At 48.4% G+C, this 18,030-nt stretch overlaps 1 protein-coding gene across 7 annotated transcripts in view; it reads right to left on the bottom strand.

The window, feature by feature from the left end:
* The window catches only part of LOC139263395 (TOG array regulator of axonemal microtubules protein 1), a 175,165-nt gene that overhangs the window by 15,492 nt on the left and 141,643 nt on the right, over positions 1–18,030 (bottom strand). For 5 of the 7 annotated variants that reach the window (XM_070879430.1, XM_070879427.1, XM_070879425.1 and 2 more), the window contains one exon: positions 16,539–16,758. In XM_070879430.1, coding sequence (XP_070735531.1) covers positions 16,539–16,758 — 220 coding nt within the window. Of the gene's footprint in view, positions 1–14,795; positions 15,316–16,538; positions 16,759–18,030 lie in introns of those variants that run through there. The other 2 variants (XM_070879428.1, XM_070879429.1) reach the window with 2 other exon arrangements.

Raw genomic sequence — 18,030 nt, forward strand, 5'->3', positions numbered from 1 at the left:
AATTCTCTACCACAGAAAGTTGTTGAGGCCAATTCACTAAATATATTCAAAAAGGAGTTAGATGAGGTCCTTACTACTAGGGGGATCAAGGGGTATGGCGAGAAAGCAGGAATGGGGTACTGAAGTTGAATGTTCAGCCATGAACTCATTGAATGGCGGTGCAGGCTAGAAGGGCCGAATAGCCTACTCCTGCACCTATTTTCTATGTTTCTAATCAGCTCCGATGGACTGGCCACATTGTCCGCATGCCTGATACAAGACTCCTGAAACAAGCACTCTACTCCGAGCTCTGACACGGCAAACGAGTCCCAGGAGGGCAGAGAAAACGCTTCAAGGATGTCCTCATAGCCTCCTTGAAAAAATGTAACATCCTCACCGACTCTTGGGAATCCCTGGCCCAAGACCGCTCAAAGTGGAGGAGAAGCATTCGAGAAGGCGCCGAACACTTCGAGTTTCTTTGTCGAGAGCTCGCGTAAGCCAAGTACAAACAGCAGAAGGAGTGTATAACAAACCAAGCACCCCACCCATCCGTCCCTTCAACCACCACCTGCGGCAGAATCTGTAGATCTCACATAGGATTCATTCGTCACCTTAGAACTCATGAGTATGGAAGAAAGTCATCCTCGACTCCAGGGAAATACCTAAGAAGATTAGGAAGCCCAATGACCGTGGCTGCCTGGTTGATGGTTAGAAAATAAAACAGTGTAGCTGTTTCGGTGCTGGACTAGTAATCCAGAGAACATGAGTTTAAATCCCACCATGGCAGTTTGAGAATTTGAATTTCGTTTTTAAAAACATTTAGAAATAAAAAGCTGGCATGAGTAAAAGAGACCAGGAAGCTGTTGGAATCCCCCGTCCTTACCAGTGTCTCCAGTCCCACACGAATGTGGTTGATTCTTAACTGCCCTCTGAAATTGCCTAGCAGGCCACTCATTTATATCAAACTCTGACAACTGGGGATAGGCAATAAATGCTGGCCTTGCCATTGATGCCCATGTCCCAAGAATGATTGTTTAAAAAGGACCCCCCACCAAGGTACCCAGATTCCAGGATCCCTCTCCCAGAAATCTCGCAGGTTTTCTTTTTTGGGAGCGGGTCTCAGGGTCCAAAAGCACTAGGGCTGCAGGAACATCCTGTGGAGGACAAATTCATGGAATGTATTCAAGATGGTTTTCTCGATCAGTATGTTGTGGAACCGGCTATTTTAGATGTAGTATTGTACAATGAGAAAGGGTTAATTAATAACCTTGTAGCAAAGGGGCCCTTAGGGATAATATGATAGAATTTTACATTAAGTTTGAAAGTGATTGAGTTAAATCTGAAACTAGAGTCTTAAATCTAAACAAAGGAAACTATATAGGTATGAGGGGAAAGTTGGCTAAGGTAAATTGGGAAACTACATTAAAAGGTATGATGGTAGACAAGCAATAGCAAGTATTTAAAGAATACATAATTTACATTCCTTTAAAGTACCAAAACCCCACAGGAAAAGTGGTCCAACTGTAGCTTACAAGAGAAATTAAAGTAGTATTAGTTCAACGGAAGAGGCCATTATTAAAGCAGTAGCAGAACATTTGGAAAAACAAAATTTGGTCAGGCAGAGTCAGCATGGATTTATGAAGGGGAAGTCATGTTTGACAAATTTGCTGGAATTCTTTGAGGATGTAACGAACAGGGTGGATAGAGAGGAACCAGTGGATGTGGTGTATTTGAACTTCCAAAAGGCATTTGACAAGGTGCCACATAAAAGGTTACTGCACAAGATAAAAGTTCACGGGGTTGGGGGTAATATATTAGCATGGATAGAGGATTGGCTAACTAACAGAAAATCAGGATAAATGGTTCATTCTCTGGTTGGCCACCAGTAACTAGTGGGGTGCTGCAGGAATCAGTGCTGGGGCCCCAACTATTTACAATCTATATTAACGACTTGGAAGAAGGGACTGATAGCCAAATATGCTGACGATACAAAGATGGGAGGAAAAGCAATGTGTGAGGCGGACACAAAAAATCTGCAAAATGACATAGACAGGCTAAGTGAGTGGCCAAAAATTTGGCAGATGGAATTATGGCCCCAAGTTTCCACATGATTTGCTCCTGATTTTTTAGGAGCAACTGGTGTAGAACGGAGTATCTTAGAAATCGGAATTCTCGACATTTAGTTTGCTCCAGTTCTAGTCAGTTAGAACAGTTTCACTTTGGAACAGAATTTTTTTTTCAAAAGGGGACGTATCCGGCCACTTACGCCTGTTTTCAAAGTTTCGTCAGTGAAAACCTACTCCAAACTAACTTAGAATGGGGTAAGTGAAGATTTTTGTACGCTCGAAAAAATCTTGTCTACACTTTAGAAAATCAGGCGTAGGTTACAAATCAGGCGTAGGGAATGGTGGGGGGGGGGGGTGTTTAAAGGGAAGTTTACAAACATTAAACACTTCAGTTTTACAAATAAAGAGCCATCATCAATAATAAATGATAAATACATCAATAAATCAACCAATAAATCAATCAAAAAAAATTAATAAGAAATAATTTTTTTAAAAAATCAATAAATTAAACATTTTCTACTTACCGACTGCAGCACCGGGAGCCCTCCAACAGCGTGCTGGGATGCCCCCCTCAGTGTGTCTCTGTCAGTGTCTCTATCTCTCTGTCTGTTTGTGTGCCTCTCATTCTCTGTCTGTCAGTGTCTGTGTTTCTGATAGCGAGGGGAGGGGGAGGAGGGGGGTAGAGGGAGAGAGGGGGGAGCAGAGGGAGGGATGGGGAGAAGGGGGAGAGATGGGGGAGAAGGGGGAGGGATGGGGGAGAAGGGGGAGGGATGGGGGAGAAGGGGATAAAGGGGAGATGGGGGGGAAAGGAGATGAGTGGGGAAAGGAGATGGGGGAAAGGAGATGGGGGGGAAAGGAGATGGGGGGAAAGGAGATGGGGGAAAGGAGATGGGGGGGGAAAGGAGATGGGGGGGAAAGGAGATGGGGGGGAAAGGAGATGGGGGGGAAAGGAGATGGGGGGAAGAGAAGATTGGGGGGGGGGGAGAAAGGAGATTGGGGGGGGAAATAAGGAGATTGGGGGGGAAAGAAGGAGATTGGGGGGGGAAAGAAGGAGATTGGGGGGGGAAAGAAGGAAATTGGGGGGGGAAAGAAGGAAATTGGGGGGGAAAGAAGGAGATTGGGGGGGAAAGAAGGAGATTGGGGGGGGGAAAGAAGGAGATTGGGGGGGGGAAGGAGATTGGGGGGGGGAAGGAGATTGGGGGGGGGAGGAGATTGTGGGGGGGGGAAGGAGATTGGGGGGGGGGAAGGAGATTGGGGGGGGGAAGGAGATTGGGGGGGGGGAAGGAGATTGGGGGGGGGAAGGAGATTGGGGGGGGGAAGGAGATTGGGGGGGGGGAAGGAGATTGGGGGGGGGAAGGAGATTGGGGGGGGGGAAGGAGATTGGGGGGGGGGAAGGAGATTGGGGGGGGGAAGGAGATTGGGGGGGGAAGGAGATTGGGGGGGGGAAGGAGATTGGGGGGGGGAAGGAGATTGGGGGGGGGAGAAGGAGATTGGGGGGGGGAAGGAGATTGGGGGGGGGAAGGAGATTGGGGGGGGGGGAGGAGATTGGGGGGGGGAAGGAGATTGGGGGGGGGGAAGGAGATTGGGGGGGGGGAAGGAGATTGGGGGGGGGAAGGAGATTGGGGGGGGGAAGGAGATTGGGGGGGGGAAGGAGATTGGGGGGGGGAAGGAGATTGGGGGGGGGAAGGAGATTGGGGGGGGGAAGGAGATTGGGGGGGGGAAGGAGATTGGGGGGGGGGAAGGAGATTGGGGGGGGGGAAGGAGATTGGGGGGGGGGGAAGGAGATTGGGGGGGGGAGAAGGAGATTGGGGGGGGGGGAGAAAGAGATTGGGGGGGGGGGAGAAAGAGATTGGGGGGGGGGAAGGAGATTGGGGGGGGGAAGGAGATTGGGGGGGGGGGAAGGAGATTGGGGGGGGGGGAAGGAGATTGGGGGGGGGAGAAGGAGATTGGGGGGGGGGGAAGGAGATTGGGGGGGGGGAAGGAGATTGGGGGGGGGAAGGGGGAAGGAGATTGGGGGGGGAAGGAGATTGGGGGGGGGAAGGGGGAAGGAGATTGGGGGGGGGAGGAAGGAGATTGGGGGGGTAGAAGGGGGAGGGAGGCTGAACGGGCCGGGCCCGAGACTTTGGGCAGGGCCCGTCCCCAGCACCAGATTTACAGGTAGGTGGCGTTGGGTCGGGTCGGGGGGGTGGTGGGAGGGAGGGAGGTTCGGTTCGGGTCGGGGGGAGCGAGAGGGAGGTCAGGTCGGGGGGAGGGAGGTCAGGTCGGATCCAGTCCGGGGGCAGGGGGGGGCGGGAGTCGGGTCTGGAGGCGGGGGAAGCGGGTGTCGGGTCCGGTCCGGGGGGGGGGGGTGGGGTGGGTGTCAGGTCTGGTCCGGAGGCAGGGGGGGGAGCGGGTGTCGGGTCAGGAGGCAGGGGGGGGGAAACGGGTGTCAGGTCCGGAGGCAGGGAGGGGGGGGGGGGAAGCGGGTGTCGGGTCCGGTCCGGGGGCGGAGGGGGGGGGGGGGGGGTCGGGGAGCGGGTGTCGGGTCCGGTCTGGGGACGGCGGGGGTGGGGGGGAGTTGAGTCGGGTCAGGAGGAAGCAGGAGCTGGCCGTGGGAGGAGCCTTATTCACGCAGCCCCAGCGAGGACATTCGGCCAGGGCTAGGGGCTGCGTGCTTCGGGCCCCTCCCACACAGTTTCGGGCGCCTGGAGCTACTGCACTTGCCCACTGTAGCGCGCATGTGCAGAGGTCCTGGCACTGTTTTCAGCGCAGAGATCTGGCTCCTCCGCCCCCTACAGCTCCTGCTGCGCTGCGCCGAGGGCCAGAGGACCTGCAGGGAGGTGGAGAATCTGGAGTTTTTTTTTTTAGGCGCAATTTGTGGCACGAAAAACGGGTGTCCAGGTCGGGACTGCGCCGTTCTCGGTGCGGCTCGAAACTTGAGCCCATAATGTTGGAAAATGTGAGGTCATGCACTTTGGCAGAAAAAAATAAAAGAACAAGTTATTATTTAAATGGAGAAAGATTGCAAAGTGTTGCAGTACAGCAGGACCTGGGGGTACTTGTGCATGAAACACAAAAGGATAGTATGCAGGTACAGCAAGTGGTCAGAAGGCCAATGGAATAGAAACATAGACATAGAAAATAGATGCAGGAGTATGCCAGTTGGCCCTTCGAGCCTGCACCACCATTCAATAAGATCATGGCTGATCATTCACCTCAGTACCCCTTTCCTGCTTTCTCTGCATACTCCTTGATCCCTTTAGCCGTAAGGGCCATATCTAACTTCCTCTTGAATATATCCAATGAACTGACATCAACAACTCTCTGTAGAGAATTCCATAGATCAACAACTCTGAGTGAAGAAGATTCTCCTCACCTTAGTCCCAAATGGCTTACCCCTTATCCTGTGTCCCCTGGTTCTGGACTTCCTCAACAGCGGGAACATTCTTTTGCATCTAACCTGTCCAGTCCCATCAGAATTTTATATGTTTCTATGAGAACACCTCTCATCCTTCTAAACTCCAGTGAATACAGGCCCAGGTGATCCATATGTCAGTCCTGCCAATCCGGGAATCAGTCTGGTGAACCTTCGCTGCACTCCCTCAATAGCAAGAATGTCCTTCCTCAGATTAGGAGACCAAAATTGAACACATTATTCCAGGTGAGGGATCACCAAGGCCTTGTACAATTGCAGTAAGACCTCCCTGCTCCTATACACAAATCCCCTAACTATGAAGGCCAGCATACCATTTGTCTTCTTCGCCGCCTGCTGTATCTGCATGCCAACTTTCAATGATTGATGTACCATGACACCCAGGTCTCGTTGCACCTGCCCTTTTCCTAATCTGCTGCCATTCAGATAATATTCTGCCTTCATGTTTTTGCCCCCAAAGTGGATAACCTCACATTTATCCACATTATACTGCATCTGCCATGCATTTGCCCACTCACCTAACCTGTCAAAGTCACCCTGCAGCCTTTTAGCATCCTCCTCACAGCTCACACAGCCACCCAACTTAGTGTCATCTGCAAACTTGGTCTTTATTGCTAAGGGGATGGAGTTTAAAAGCAGGGATGTCATGCTGCAGCTATACCAGGGTATTGGTGAGGCCACACCTGGAATACTGTGTGCAGTTTTGGTTTCCATATTTAAGAAAGGATATACTTGCTTTGGAGGCAGTTCGGAGAAGGTTCACTAGGTTGATTCCAGAGATGAGGGGGTTGACTTATGAGGAAAGGTTGAGTAGGTTGGGCCTCTACTCATTGGAATTCAGAAGAATGAGAGGTGATCTTATTGAAACATGTAAGATTATGAGGGGGCTTGACATGGTGGATGCAGAGAGGATGTTTCCACTGATGGGGGGAGTCTAGAACTAGAGGGCATGATCTTAGAATAAGGGGCTTCCCATTTAAAACTGAGATAAGGAGAAATTTCTTCTCTCAGAGGGTTGTAAATCTGTGGAATTCTCTGCCTCAGAGAGCTGTAGAAGCTGGGACATTGAATAAATTTAAGACAGAAATAGACAGTTTCTTAAATAAGGGGTTATGGGGAGCGGGCAGGGAAGTGGAGCTGAATCCATGATCTTATTGAATGGCGGAGCAGGCTCAAGGGGCTGTATGGCCTACTCCTGCTCCTATTTCTTATGTTCTTATAATGTTGCCAAAAAGAGCAGTAAGCCTGAGGATTGGGAGGATTTTAGAATTCAACAAAGGAGGACCAAGAAATTGATAAAGAAAGGGAAAATAGGATGAGAGCAAACTAGCGAGAGACATAAAAACAGACTGTAAGCTTTTATAGGTAAGTAAAAAGGAAAAGATTACCAAAATTAAATGTGGGTCGCTTACAGACTGAGACCGGAGAAATTATAATGGGGAATAAGGAAACGGCAGAGAAATTAAACAAATACTTTGTGTCTGTCTTCACAGACGACACAAAAATCTCCCGGAAATAGTGGAGTACCAAGGGTCTAGTGAGAATGAGGAACCGAAAGAAATTAGTATTAGTTAAAAAAAAATAATACTGGAGAAATTAATGGGACTGAAAGCTGATAAATCCCCTGGACCTGATGGCCTACATCCGAAGGTTTTAAAAGAGGTGGCTATAGAGATATGGTGCTTGCATTGGTTGTCATCTTCCAAAATTCCATAGATTCTAGAACTGTTCCCGCAGATTGGAAGGTAGCTAATGTAACCCCGCTATTTAAGAAAGGAGGGAGAGAGAAAACAGGGAACTAACTACAGACCAGTTAGCCTGATATCAGTAATCGGGAAAATGCTAGAATCTATTAGGACGTGATAACAGGGCACTTAGAAAATAATAATAGGATTGGTCAGAGTCAACACGGATTGATGAAAGGGAAATCATGTTTGACAAATCTGTTAGTTTTTTTGAGGTAGGAACTAGCAGAATAGAGAAGGGGGGGACCAATGGATGTGGTGTTTTTGAATTTTCAGAAGGCATTCGATAAGGTGCCATAAAGAGGTTATTGAACAAAATTGGGGGTAATATATTAGCGTGGATTGAGGATTGGTTAACTGACGGAAAACAGAGAATAGGAATAAACAGGTTATTTTCAGGTTGGCAGGCTGTAACTGGTGGGATTGTCGCAAGGATCGGTGCTTGGGCCCCAGCTATTCACAATCTACATCAATGATTTGGATGAGGGGACCAAATGTAATATGTCCAAGTTTGCTGATGATACAAAGCTAGGTGGGAATGTAAGTTGTGAGGAGGATGCAAAGAGACTTCAAGGGGATAGACAGGCTAAATGAGTGGGCAAGCAAATGGCAAATGAAATACAATGTGGAGAAATGTGAAGTTATCCACTTTGGTAGGAAAAATAGAAAAGCAGAGTATTTTTTAAAAAAAAATGGTGAGAGATTGGGAAATGTTGGTATTCAGAGGGACCTGGGTGTCCTTGTACACGAAACACTGAAAGTTAACATGCAGGTACAGCAAGCAATTAAGAAAGCAAATGGTATGTTGGCTTTTATTACAAGAGGATTTGAGTATAAGAGTAAAGATGTCTTACTGCAATTATCCTCTCCTGGGCCCCGATCATGTCCTTCTACAGTCACTCGCCGCTCCTTCGCCCCGATCTCGACGCTCCTGCTGTATCTGTCCACGCTCCAATCACCGACCTGGATCTTGATGACATCACTCTTCGCTGCCATCGAAGCTCGTGCTGCTCCCTGAAGTGGTACGCCGCCACGCTGCTCCCGGGCCGCTCGCTGCTCCTTTTATGACCCGGACCTGCCTGGTGTTCTCATGCAGGTCGGGGCCGCCACGCTTTTAAATAGGGCCCTGGTGACTACATACACTAAGGGATCGAAATTCAGACCCACTGTTTTTGAGGCGGTGTCACCGCCTGAATGGAGATTTTACTGCCAGGTGGCAGTTGCGAAATTCAGTTTTGCCGCGTGAAAAGGGGATTGAATCAGGCGCTGCACGCTAGTCTGGAGGCGGTCAGCAGCGGTATGTGGGGCGGCAATCATACTGCCGCCACCTGGATTCAATTGAGGCAGTGATTGGCGGGGCACCGCCAAATGCGTATATTTGCTTCCTACGCATTCACTCACAGGATGAAGATGGCAGATGCAGCAGCAGCTCGCCAGCGCGCTGACCGTTTCTCCGATGTCACCGTTGATGCACAAATTGATGCCCAGGAGAGGCGTCTAGAACTACCGAGGAAGGAGGCTGTAAGGCGGCCACAGTCCCAAACATTTTGCAGGCTCTGGCGGGAAGTCGCTGAAATCGTGTCAGCAAGTGTTGCAAGTGGAATGAGGGTGAGTATATTTTACATTAACCTGAGCATGCCATGCTCTGAGCTCAATGTGCAGTCTCTCCTCAAGGTGTCTGAACCCATGTTCTACCTGGGTGAGGCCAAATGCATGTTTTGCATTTGCAGCCTCACCCACCCAAAGGCCTGCATGCGCTGTTAATCTTCCTACTCCGTTGTGCAAATCCACTCCTCATCTTGTTACCGCCTCAGTCTTCATATGCGTCTGGAAGACGCTATCCTCACAGTAACGGTTAGGTCCTCGCCCCTCTCATTCAAGCATTGCCACACCAAGTACTCACAGCTAATCGGTTACATTGACCGCTAAATACTCTCATACTCTAAAATGTTCTGAACTATGTAAGGCAGTTCAGACAGATGGATAGAAGGCCATTAACTCTGACGTTCTCTTTAATCTTGCAGGCTAAGCTCGCACAAAATAGAAGAGAGCAGATACGGACTGGAGGAGGGGATCCTGAGCTGCAACTCCTAACTGCGATGGAGGAACGTGTCTCGGCCCTCATGGGCACACAAGTGGGTGTGGTGAATCAGGCCGATCCCCCTCGGGACAATGACGGTATGTTGAGTTACTTTACAGCCCCTAGCAGGACACTTAGCCCTGACACCACAATCCTTCACCATTTTCCATGAGACTAGCAGTTCCGAACACCATTCCCAGTCCTGGCCCCTCCCCTGCAGGTAATCACTCTTCTCTGGCTTTGTGCTTTCAGATGATGACTCAGACGGCCAGGAGCTTGCACGTCAGCCATCCACTGTGGGTGACAGTGGCGAGGAAGAGGCGGCGGAGGACACCTCTCTGGACGTCATGGAGGATCCAACGGCCTCAGAGAGCGGGGCCAGCAGCTTTTTGGTGCAAAGCATGGTCGGGGAGAAGGAGGTGGGTGAAGATCCGGGTCGCAGTGGCCTGTCGCAATGCCACGGGGGAGGGGAAAGCAGGGGGCCAACTCCCCGGAAGGTGAGTGCACATCTGAGTAATGCTCAGCAGCACTCTGATGATGAGCCCGAATGAGAGGATCTCGCAAGACAGTCCTTGCGGATGCACAGTGATCCGCTTGGTGCATTATCAAGGGTGCCCGAGAGTATTGATGCACTAGCTGTGAGGATGGAGGAGTCCGCCTTAACTGTTGCACATGCCTCTCAGCAGCCCATCCCTGGTAGATACCAACGGATGTTGTTTGCTTCAAGTGACCATGGGGCCCAAGACATGATGGCACGGGCTATGGCTGACGTGGCAGTAGTCATTGAGCGCTATGGTAAGCCTGCAGACTGTCATGTCGTCAGTGTGTGGTGGCATCAATCAGCTCTGTGGTGTGCTGCAGACGCAGTCTTCCCTGATGCATAGCCAACTTGATGCCACACAGGCATTGACCTCTGCCATTGTCTGGGGCCCCATCAGTTTAACGGGGACCTAACGTTGCCAAAGCAGGGCAGCAATCTGTGCTCACCCAAATGCTGACGCTCTGCCCCAGGGGAGTAGCAGCATGTCGTGCCTGTTGGAACGTGATGTCCTCTCTCAGGATGACATCATCCCACCCTTGCCCCACCCGCCAGAGTGCTGCCGCCCATGCCGAGGTGATGCAGTCTGCAACTGGGCCTTCGAGGTCCCGAGCTGGTGGGGAACGTCCTGCTAGGCCATCAGCTATGGCAATGACCTTCTACCAGCCTTGCTGCAGGCACTGAGATCCCATTGAGGAGCAGTAGGCGTGGAGGGGAAGGGATGGGATGGGAAAGCACTCAGAAAGACTCACTAAATATGTGTATGCTAGTAGCCAGAGATGGTCACCTTGCTCGAATATGAACTCATGTAATAGCTGCACCTGGATGAGCCAATAAAGAATTGTCTGATAGTGGCCAGAGATGCTGTCCTTGTTCGAATATGGACCAATGTAAATAGTTGCACGTGGATGTGGGTGAGAATGTTTCAAGGGGGCTGGTTTCAATTATTGTTTGCTGTGGATGATGGCATCCTTTAGTGCTTCTTTACAGCACACTATGATTTTTGTTGTAAATAAAAATTATTTTAATTTGTCACAATCTTGTCTTGCCATTTATATACACGGACGATTGGAGGGTGGGGCATGATGCCTCCAGCAGATTGCCAGGTGAATAGGTTGGCTATTCGGCACACCTTGCATCATTCATTGGAATCAATGCGCAATTGAGTCTCTGTCAAGCAGCACTTGCAGCTGCAACAGTATCAGGCTGCCTCCTCCTTGACTGAAGCTCCTAGTCTTCCTCCTCATCATCGTCCTCCTGAGGTGGATCATCCATCCCTGCTGGTAATGGCTGGCTCCTCATGATGGCCATGTTGTGCAGCATGCAGCACACAATGGTGAAGATGGACACTATCAGGTGAGTAATGAAATGCCCCTCCAAAGCGGTCAAGACAGTGGAAACGCTGCTTCAGAACCCTAATAGTTTGCTCTATAATGGTCCTGGTTGCGATATGGCTGCTGTTGTAGCGCTGCTCGACAGGTGTGGTGCGGAAGGGTGTCATCAGCTAGGTGGCGAGACCATATCCTTTGTCGCCGATGAGCCAGCCACGCCCTTCATGCAGTGGCACACTACTTTCCCGCCTGATGCTCTCCGGCAGGATGAAGGCATTAGAACATAAGAAATAGGTGCAGGAGTAGGCCATTTGGCCCCTCAAGCCTGCTCCGCCATTTAATAAGATCATGGCTGATCTGATCTTGGGCTCAGCTCCACTTCCTTGCTCACTCTCCATAACCCTTCATTCCCCTTATCGTTCAAAAATCTGTCTAACTCCACCTTAAATATATTCAATGACCCACCCTCCACAGCTCTCTGGGGCAGAGAATTCCATAGATTTACAACCCTCAGAAGAAATTCCTCCTCATCTCAGTTCTAAATGGGCGATCCCTTATTCTTAAACTATGCTCCCTAGTTCTAGACTCCCCCACAAGTGCAAACATTCTCTCTGCATTGACCTTGTCGAGCCCCCTCATTATCTTATATGTTTCAATAAGATCACCTCCAAGTCTTCTAAACTCCAAGGAGTATAGGTCCAACCTGCTCAACCTTTCTTAATATGACAACCCCTTCATCTCAGGAATCAACCCAGTGAACCTTCTCTGAACTGCCTCCAATGCAAGTATATCCGAGACCAAAACTCTACGCAGTACTCCAGGTGTGGTCTCACCAATACCCTGTACAGTTTGTAGCAGGACTTCCCTGCTTTTATACTCCATCCCCCTTGCAATAAAGGCCAACATTCCATTTGCCTTCCTGATTACTTGCTGTACCTGCATACTAACTTTTTGTGTTTCATGCACAAGGATCCCCAGGTCCCTCTGTACTGCAGGGGACTTGTCCACCTTTAGTTCTATTATTTTACTGAGTACTTTTACTTTAGTGATTGTAATGGCCCTGAAATCCCGGCCTCGCTATGTCTGTATGAAATACGTATGGACCCAGCGAAGCCTTGCAAAAGCCGGTTTTCGTTGCGTAATATGCGTGCATCGAAAACCGGCTTTTCTGATCTATCACGATATCTCTTGATAGATCTACCACATCCCCGCAGGAAGGACATTCGCGCAGGCGAGATTGGGCTATTTGCCCATCTCTTGCCCAGCGAATGTCCTTCAAACTCTTCAGCCTGGTAAAGGCAGGTGCATAGCCTGTTTTTACCAGCGTAAGAGTTTTAAAACATATAAAAATTACATTTAAACACACATTATGTGTCATGTATCCTACATGGCTACTGTTGGTACGGTCACAAGGTGTGCCACCAGAGGGCACAGCAGTGGGAGACTTGTAGGTTACCTGTACAGGTGTGCTTGGCCTAGTATGAAAGGCAGGCCACCAGGTGTGATTCTCACTCTGGAGTTAACAAATAAAGAACTAAGGTTTCTACAGTTCAAATACAACACTTTGCCTCATGGAGTCATTATTAGAGCATCCAAGGACACAACATTGTTTAAAAACTCTGCCCACTAAGGCAAGTTTATTTTAAAACCCTGTTAAAACACCCCCAAAAAATCCCCAAAATATATTTTTCTTCTAAAATATTGAATTTACATATTTAAAATTAATTGAAATTAAAGTTGTGTTTTTTTATTTTGTGTTTGGGTGTTTTAGGGTTATTCTCATTGATAGTAATAGGAGCTCGGAGATATGGAGTTTCCATTCTCATTGGGTGTCCAGGCCCATGTGACTCCAGCCTTTACTCGCGTATCTCGAAGACGGGGACGTGCTGCGAAGCACGGGAAGCGAAGGCCTCTGACTGGAATCCAAGGCGCCTCCGGGACCACCAGGTACTTTCGCAGAGAAATTTCAGATCGGAGGAGTTCAGGGCCAATATGTCCCCCCGCCTCCCCCCATAGCCCCTAGATTATTATTGGGATTTTTTAGTGTCTTCTACCGTGAAGACCGATGCAATATATTTGTTCAAAATCTCTGCCATTTCCCTGTTCCCCATTTTTAATTCCCCAGTCTCATCCTCTAGGGGACCAACGTTTACTTTAGCTACGCTCTTCCTTTTTAGATACCTGTAGAAGCTCTTACTATCTGTTTTTATATTTCTTGCCAGTTTACTCCCATAATCCATCTTCGCTATTATTTTTGTTGTTGTCCTTTGTTGTTTTTTTTTTAAAATTCCCAATCCTCTGGCATCCCACTAATCTTGGCTACATTGTATGCCAATGTTTTCAATTTGATACCATCCTTTACTTCCTTAGTTAGCCACAGGTGGTTCTCCTTTCTCTTAAACTCTTTCCTTCTCACTGGAATATATTTTTGTTGAGAATTACAAAATATCTCCTTAAATGTCTGCCACTGCTCATACATTTTAACCTATTTTCCCAGTCCACTTTAGCCAACTCTGCCTTCATACCTTTGTAATCGCCTTTGTAATCGTGGCAGCTGCCAGGAAAGCATGCATTGACAGCGAGGATCGTCTGCCTATGAAAGCAGACCAGCTGAATGTTGACATAGTGGTAGCCCTTTTGATTGCGAAACACCTCTCCATTGTGAGGCGGGGCCCGCAATGCCACTTGCGTACAATCAATGGCCCCCTGAATCATGGGGATGGCCGCTATCCTGGCGAAGCCACGGAAGCACTCATCCTGGCTCTGCCTGGACATGCTGAACTTTATGTAGTCCATGTGTCAGCTATAGAGAGCGTCAGTCACCTGGCGAATGCAGCAATGTACTGCAAACTACAAAATGTCGTATATACACAGAAGACTGGAAGGAGCCGGTAGCATAGAAGTTGAGGGCAAGTGTCACTTTCACTGCCACTGACAGCAAGATCCTGATGCCGATGTCAGCTTCGAGGTATGTTTGCAGGAGGTGGCAGAGCTCCGTGACCACCTCCTTGCGGAACCGCAGCCTTCTTATGCACTGCTTCTCGGATAGATCAAGGTAAGAATAATGTGCATGGTAAACCCTGCGTTTGTACGCCCTTCTGCCCGAGATCTAGGGCCTCTCCTCTGGCGTGCACCCACATTGGCCTGAAGCCGTCTCCGTAGCCTGCACCTTTAAAGTCTTCTCCTCAGGACGATGTGGGGTGCCATCACTGCCCCCATTAAGTTGCAGAAGTTAGCCATGATACGCTAGTCGCTAATGGATGCGACCTGAAACCCAGCAATGTTTGCGAAATGATAGTTGTGAAGCTGAGTAGTCGCAGCACGCCAACACCGATGCACTCTGCGAGGAGAAAACACAGCACTGACCTCTGTGGTCCAGCTGCAGCTCCCTTTAAATACCGCCCCAGGTGTTCTACCTGTGAACGCCAACTTTTCGTGTTGTGTTCCCCGCCAGCCGGTAAGTGAGGCGGCAAAAGTGAATTTAGCGAGACCGGTGCCAAGGAAGCGTTGCACACGTACGGACGTCTGGGTTTCCATGGCGGTACTCGGCAAGGGCCATTGTTAACTTGGACTGCTGCTGGAAAGTGTTATGTCTATAATGTACTTATGAATGACTCCACAAGGCAATGTGTTGTACTTGAACTGCAGTGACCTTGGTCCTTTATTCCAAACTCCAGAGTGTTGTGCAAGCATGGTGTGCAACCTTTTAGACAGGGCCCTGCCACCAGTGCAGGAAACCGCCGGTCTCCACCAGTTGCACCCTCTAGTGGTGCCAGCATGTATGTACACAGTGTGAACCTTGTTAGTACATCAGGTAAACAAGTCTCCATCTTATACAATCTTACAGTGACTACACAGAGTACATCCATTGTCAGCATATACAACAGAAAACATGCCCTCCTTGAAGAGTGGGCTCCAGGTCAGATTGCAGTAGATGACACAGTAGTAATAACCATACAGTTGAACTGCAGCATTCACATACACTGTTCCTCTGAGTAGTTGTGGTATGTGATGCTGGGCTGGGGACAATCCCCACTCCCCTTCCCTGCTTCTTCACAAAAGTTTTGCAGCCTCATCAGCAAGTTGTAGCTTCCCCTGTTGCTGCTCCTTCTCTTCTTCCACTGATCATATAGGGGTTCGCAAAACCACTCCATTTTAATCTACCTTCCAAGAGGCCAGAAGAAGCTATTAACAACTTCTCTCTCACAAGAAATGAATAATTCCTATCAGAACAGATCCTATAATCCAGCTGCTTACCTGTGAGTGCCCCTTTAAATAATACTCCAACCCCGCTCTCAATGTCCTACAATGCCCAGTTTCCTGTGTGGGCCCTGTACTCAATGGTAATCCTGCTGAATAGCCGGACAACTACAATGGGGTCTTATCTGCATGATAGAAACCCTACTTAAGTAATACTGGTACCAGATACAGACCTGGGCTTCCTGTTCCTAACTCGTCAAGATGGCGACTACCATACAAACAGGGTAGTAAATGCTGCACCCCTAGTTTAACCTTGTTTGTACTGTCCGACTGCCTTGTTTCAGGATGTCAAAAGCCAGTATGGAGTAGTACAAGTGCTGCTGCTATTCCCTAGTTTGTTCTCGCTTCAACCTTTTTACATCATGGTGAGAGGAGGCTCTGTGGGCAGATGCGTGCCCATGCCATGTATTTCAAAAGGCTCCATTAAAATATTCTGAAATGAACTCTCAGAAAACCTCAATAGAATGGCTCATTTTTCCAATTAATTTTATCCTCTCTGCTACTCCTGAAGATGTTGACTCCTTCCTGGGGTGCAATTCCACAGTTGTGAGGTAGTACAGCACACCTGGCAAGTGAACACTATTCAAGTTTTGGAAAACTATTTCACCATTGAAGGCACCATAGCAGAGCCTGACCCTGTCCCCACCGGACATCCAATAGCGCATTGCAGACAGGAATCTCTCAATAGTAAACAGGAATGGGAACCCGAGTTGATATTTCCCTTCTGAATGCAGGGGTGCTAAAGTTAATATATTGTCCTCGTCACTCAAGCGGAGATCACCTAACTTCATACAGGGCACAAAGTCTGATGAAATTCAAGGTGGCTGATGATTAACATGTACCAACTGTCCAACTGACCTTTTTTCTTCCATTTTCAACACGGTACATAAAACAAGTCAGAACTTGAAATGTACTCGATCTATACAGATACTTTAGTCAAATAGGTATACAAATACATACCTTTCTACAAAGTGTTTTTATTCTAAACAAATGTCCTTCCGTTGTTGTATTAAGACTATGTCTATCACCATACATAAACATGTACACACATACTTAGAGACAGATATTAATATAAACAAACATGATTTTGATTACAGGACAGAATATCTTGAAACAATTCTACATACCTGTATGCTGAATGAGGGTGTGAATAACACTGATGGCAGCATTATAAATCCCAAGATTCTTGGAATTTAGATTGTTATCTACAATGGCAGGGACAAGTATATTCAAAACTTGAGCCAGATTATCCTTCAGTAATGGAATTATTTTCTGCATGGTTTCCAATGCCATCTGATTCACCTTGCTGTTGAAGTCATGCAATCGAGGTTTGAAGGCATCGAAGATCTAGAGGGGAAAAGTTATATACATATCTTAATGTGGTAATTTTTAAGGTTATTTTTAGTAAGCCATATCATTGCAAGGGAATGGATTTTTTCCTTTTCTCGTTTCACATTAAGCACTAGGGAAACAGTAGCATAGTGGTTAGGTTACTGGACTAATAATCTAGAGGCCTGGACTAACGATTCAGAGACAGGAGTTCTTTTAAAACAAAATTCCTGGGATGTGGGCGTCGCTGGCAAGGTTAGCATTTATTGCGCGTCCCCAATTGTCCTCGAGAAGGTGGTGGTGAGCCACCTTCTTGAACCGCTACAGTCCGCGTGGTGAAGGTACTCCCATAGTGCTGATAGGGAGGAAGTTCCAGGATTTTGACCCAGCAACTATGAAGGTACGGCAATATATTTCCAAGTCAGGGTGATGTGTGACTTGGAGGGAAACTTGGAGGTGATGGTGTTCCCATGCACCTGCTGCCCGTGCCCTTCTAGATGGTAGAGGTCCTGGGTTTGGGAGGTGCTGCCGAAGAAGCCTTGGTGAGTTGCTGCAGTCCATCTTGTCGATGGTACACAATGCAGCCATGGTGTGCTGGTGGTGGAGGGAATGAATGTTTAGGTGGTGGATGGGCTGCCAATCAAATGGGCTGCTTTGTCCTGGATGGTGTTGAGTTTCTTAAGTGTTGTTGGAGCTGCACACATCCAGCCAAGTGGAGAGTATTCCATCACACTCCTGACTTGTGCCTTTTAGATGGTGGAAAGGCTTTGGGGAGTCAGGAGGTGAGACACTCACTGCAGAATACCCAGCCTCTGACCTGATCTTGTCATCATAGTATTTATGTGGCTGGTCAATGACAACCTCCAGGAAGATGAATTTTGGGGATTCGGTGATGGTAATGGTATCAGAGGGCAGTGGTTGGACACTCTCTTATTGGAGATAGTCATTGCCTGGCTTTTGTGTGGCCCAAATGTTACTTGCCACTTATCAGCCCAAGCCTGAATGTCGTCCAGGTTTTTCGGCACGTGGGCAGCGACTGCTTCATTATCTGAGGAGTTGCGAATGGAACTGAACACTGTACGAACATGCTCACTTTTGACCTTATGGAACGAAGGCCATTGATGAAGCAGCTGAAGATGGTTGTGCCTAGGACACTGCCCTGAGGAACTCCTGCAGTGATGTCCTGGGGCTGAGATGATTGGCCTCCAACAACCACAGCTGTCTTCCTTTGTGCTAGGTATGACTCCAGACAGTGTAGAGTCTTTCCCCCGATTCCCATGGACTTCAGTT

This window comes from Pristiophorus japonicus, chromosome 4 (genome assembly GCF_044704955.1).
Source record: "Pristiophorus japonicus isolate sPriJap1 chromosome 4, sPriJap1.hap1, whole genome shotgun sequence".
NCBI lineage: Eukaryota > Metazoa > Chordata > Chondrichthyes > Pristiophoridae > Pristiophorus > Pristiophorus japonicus.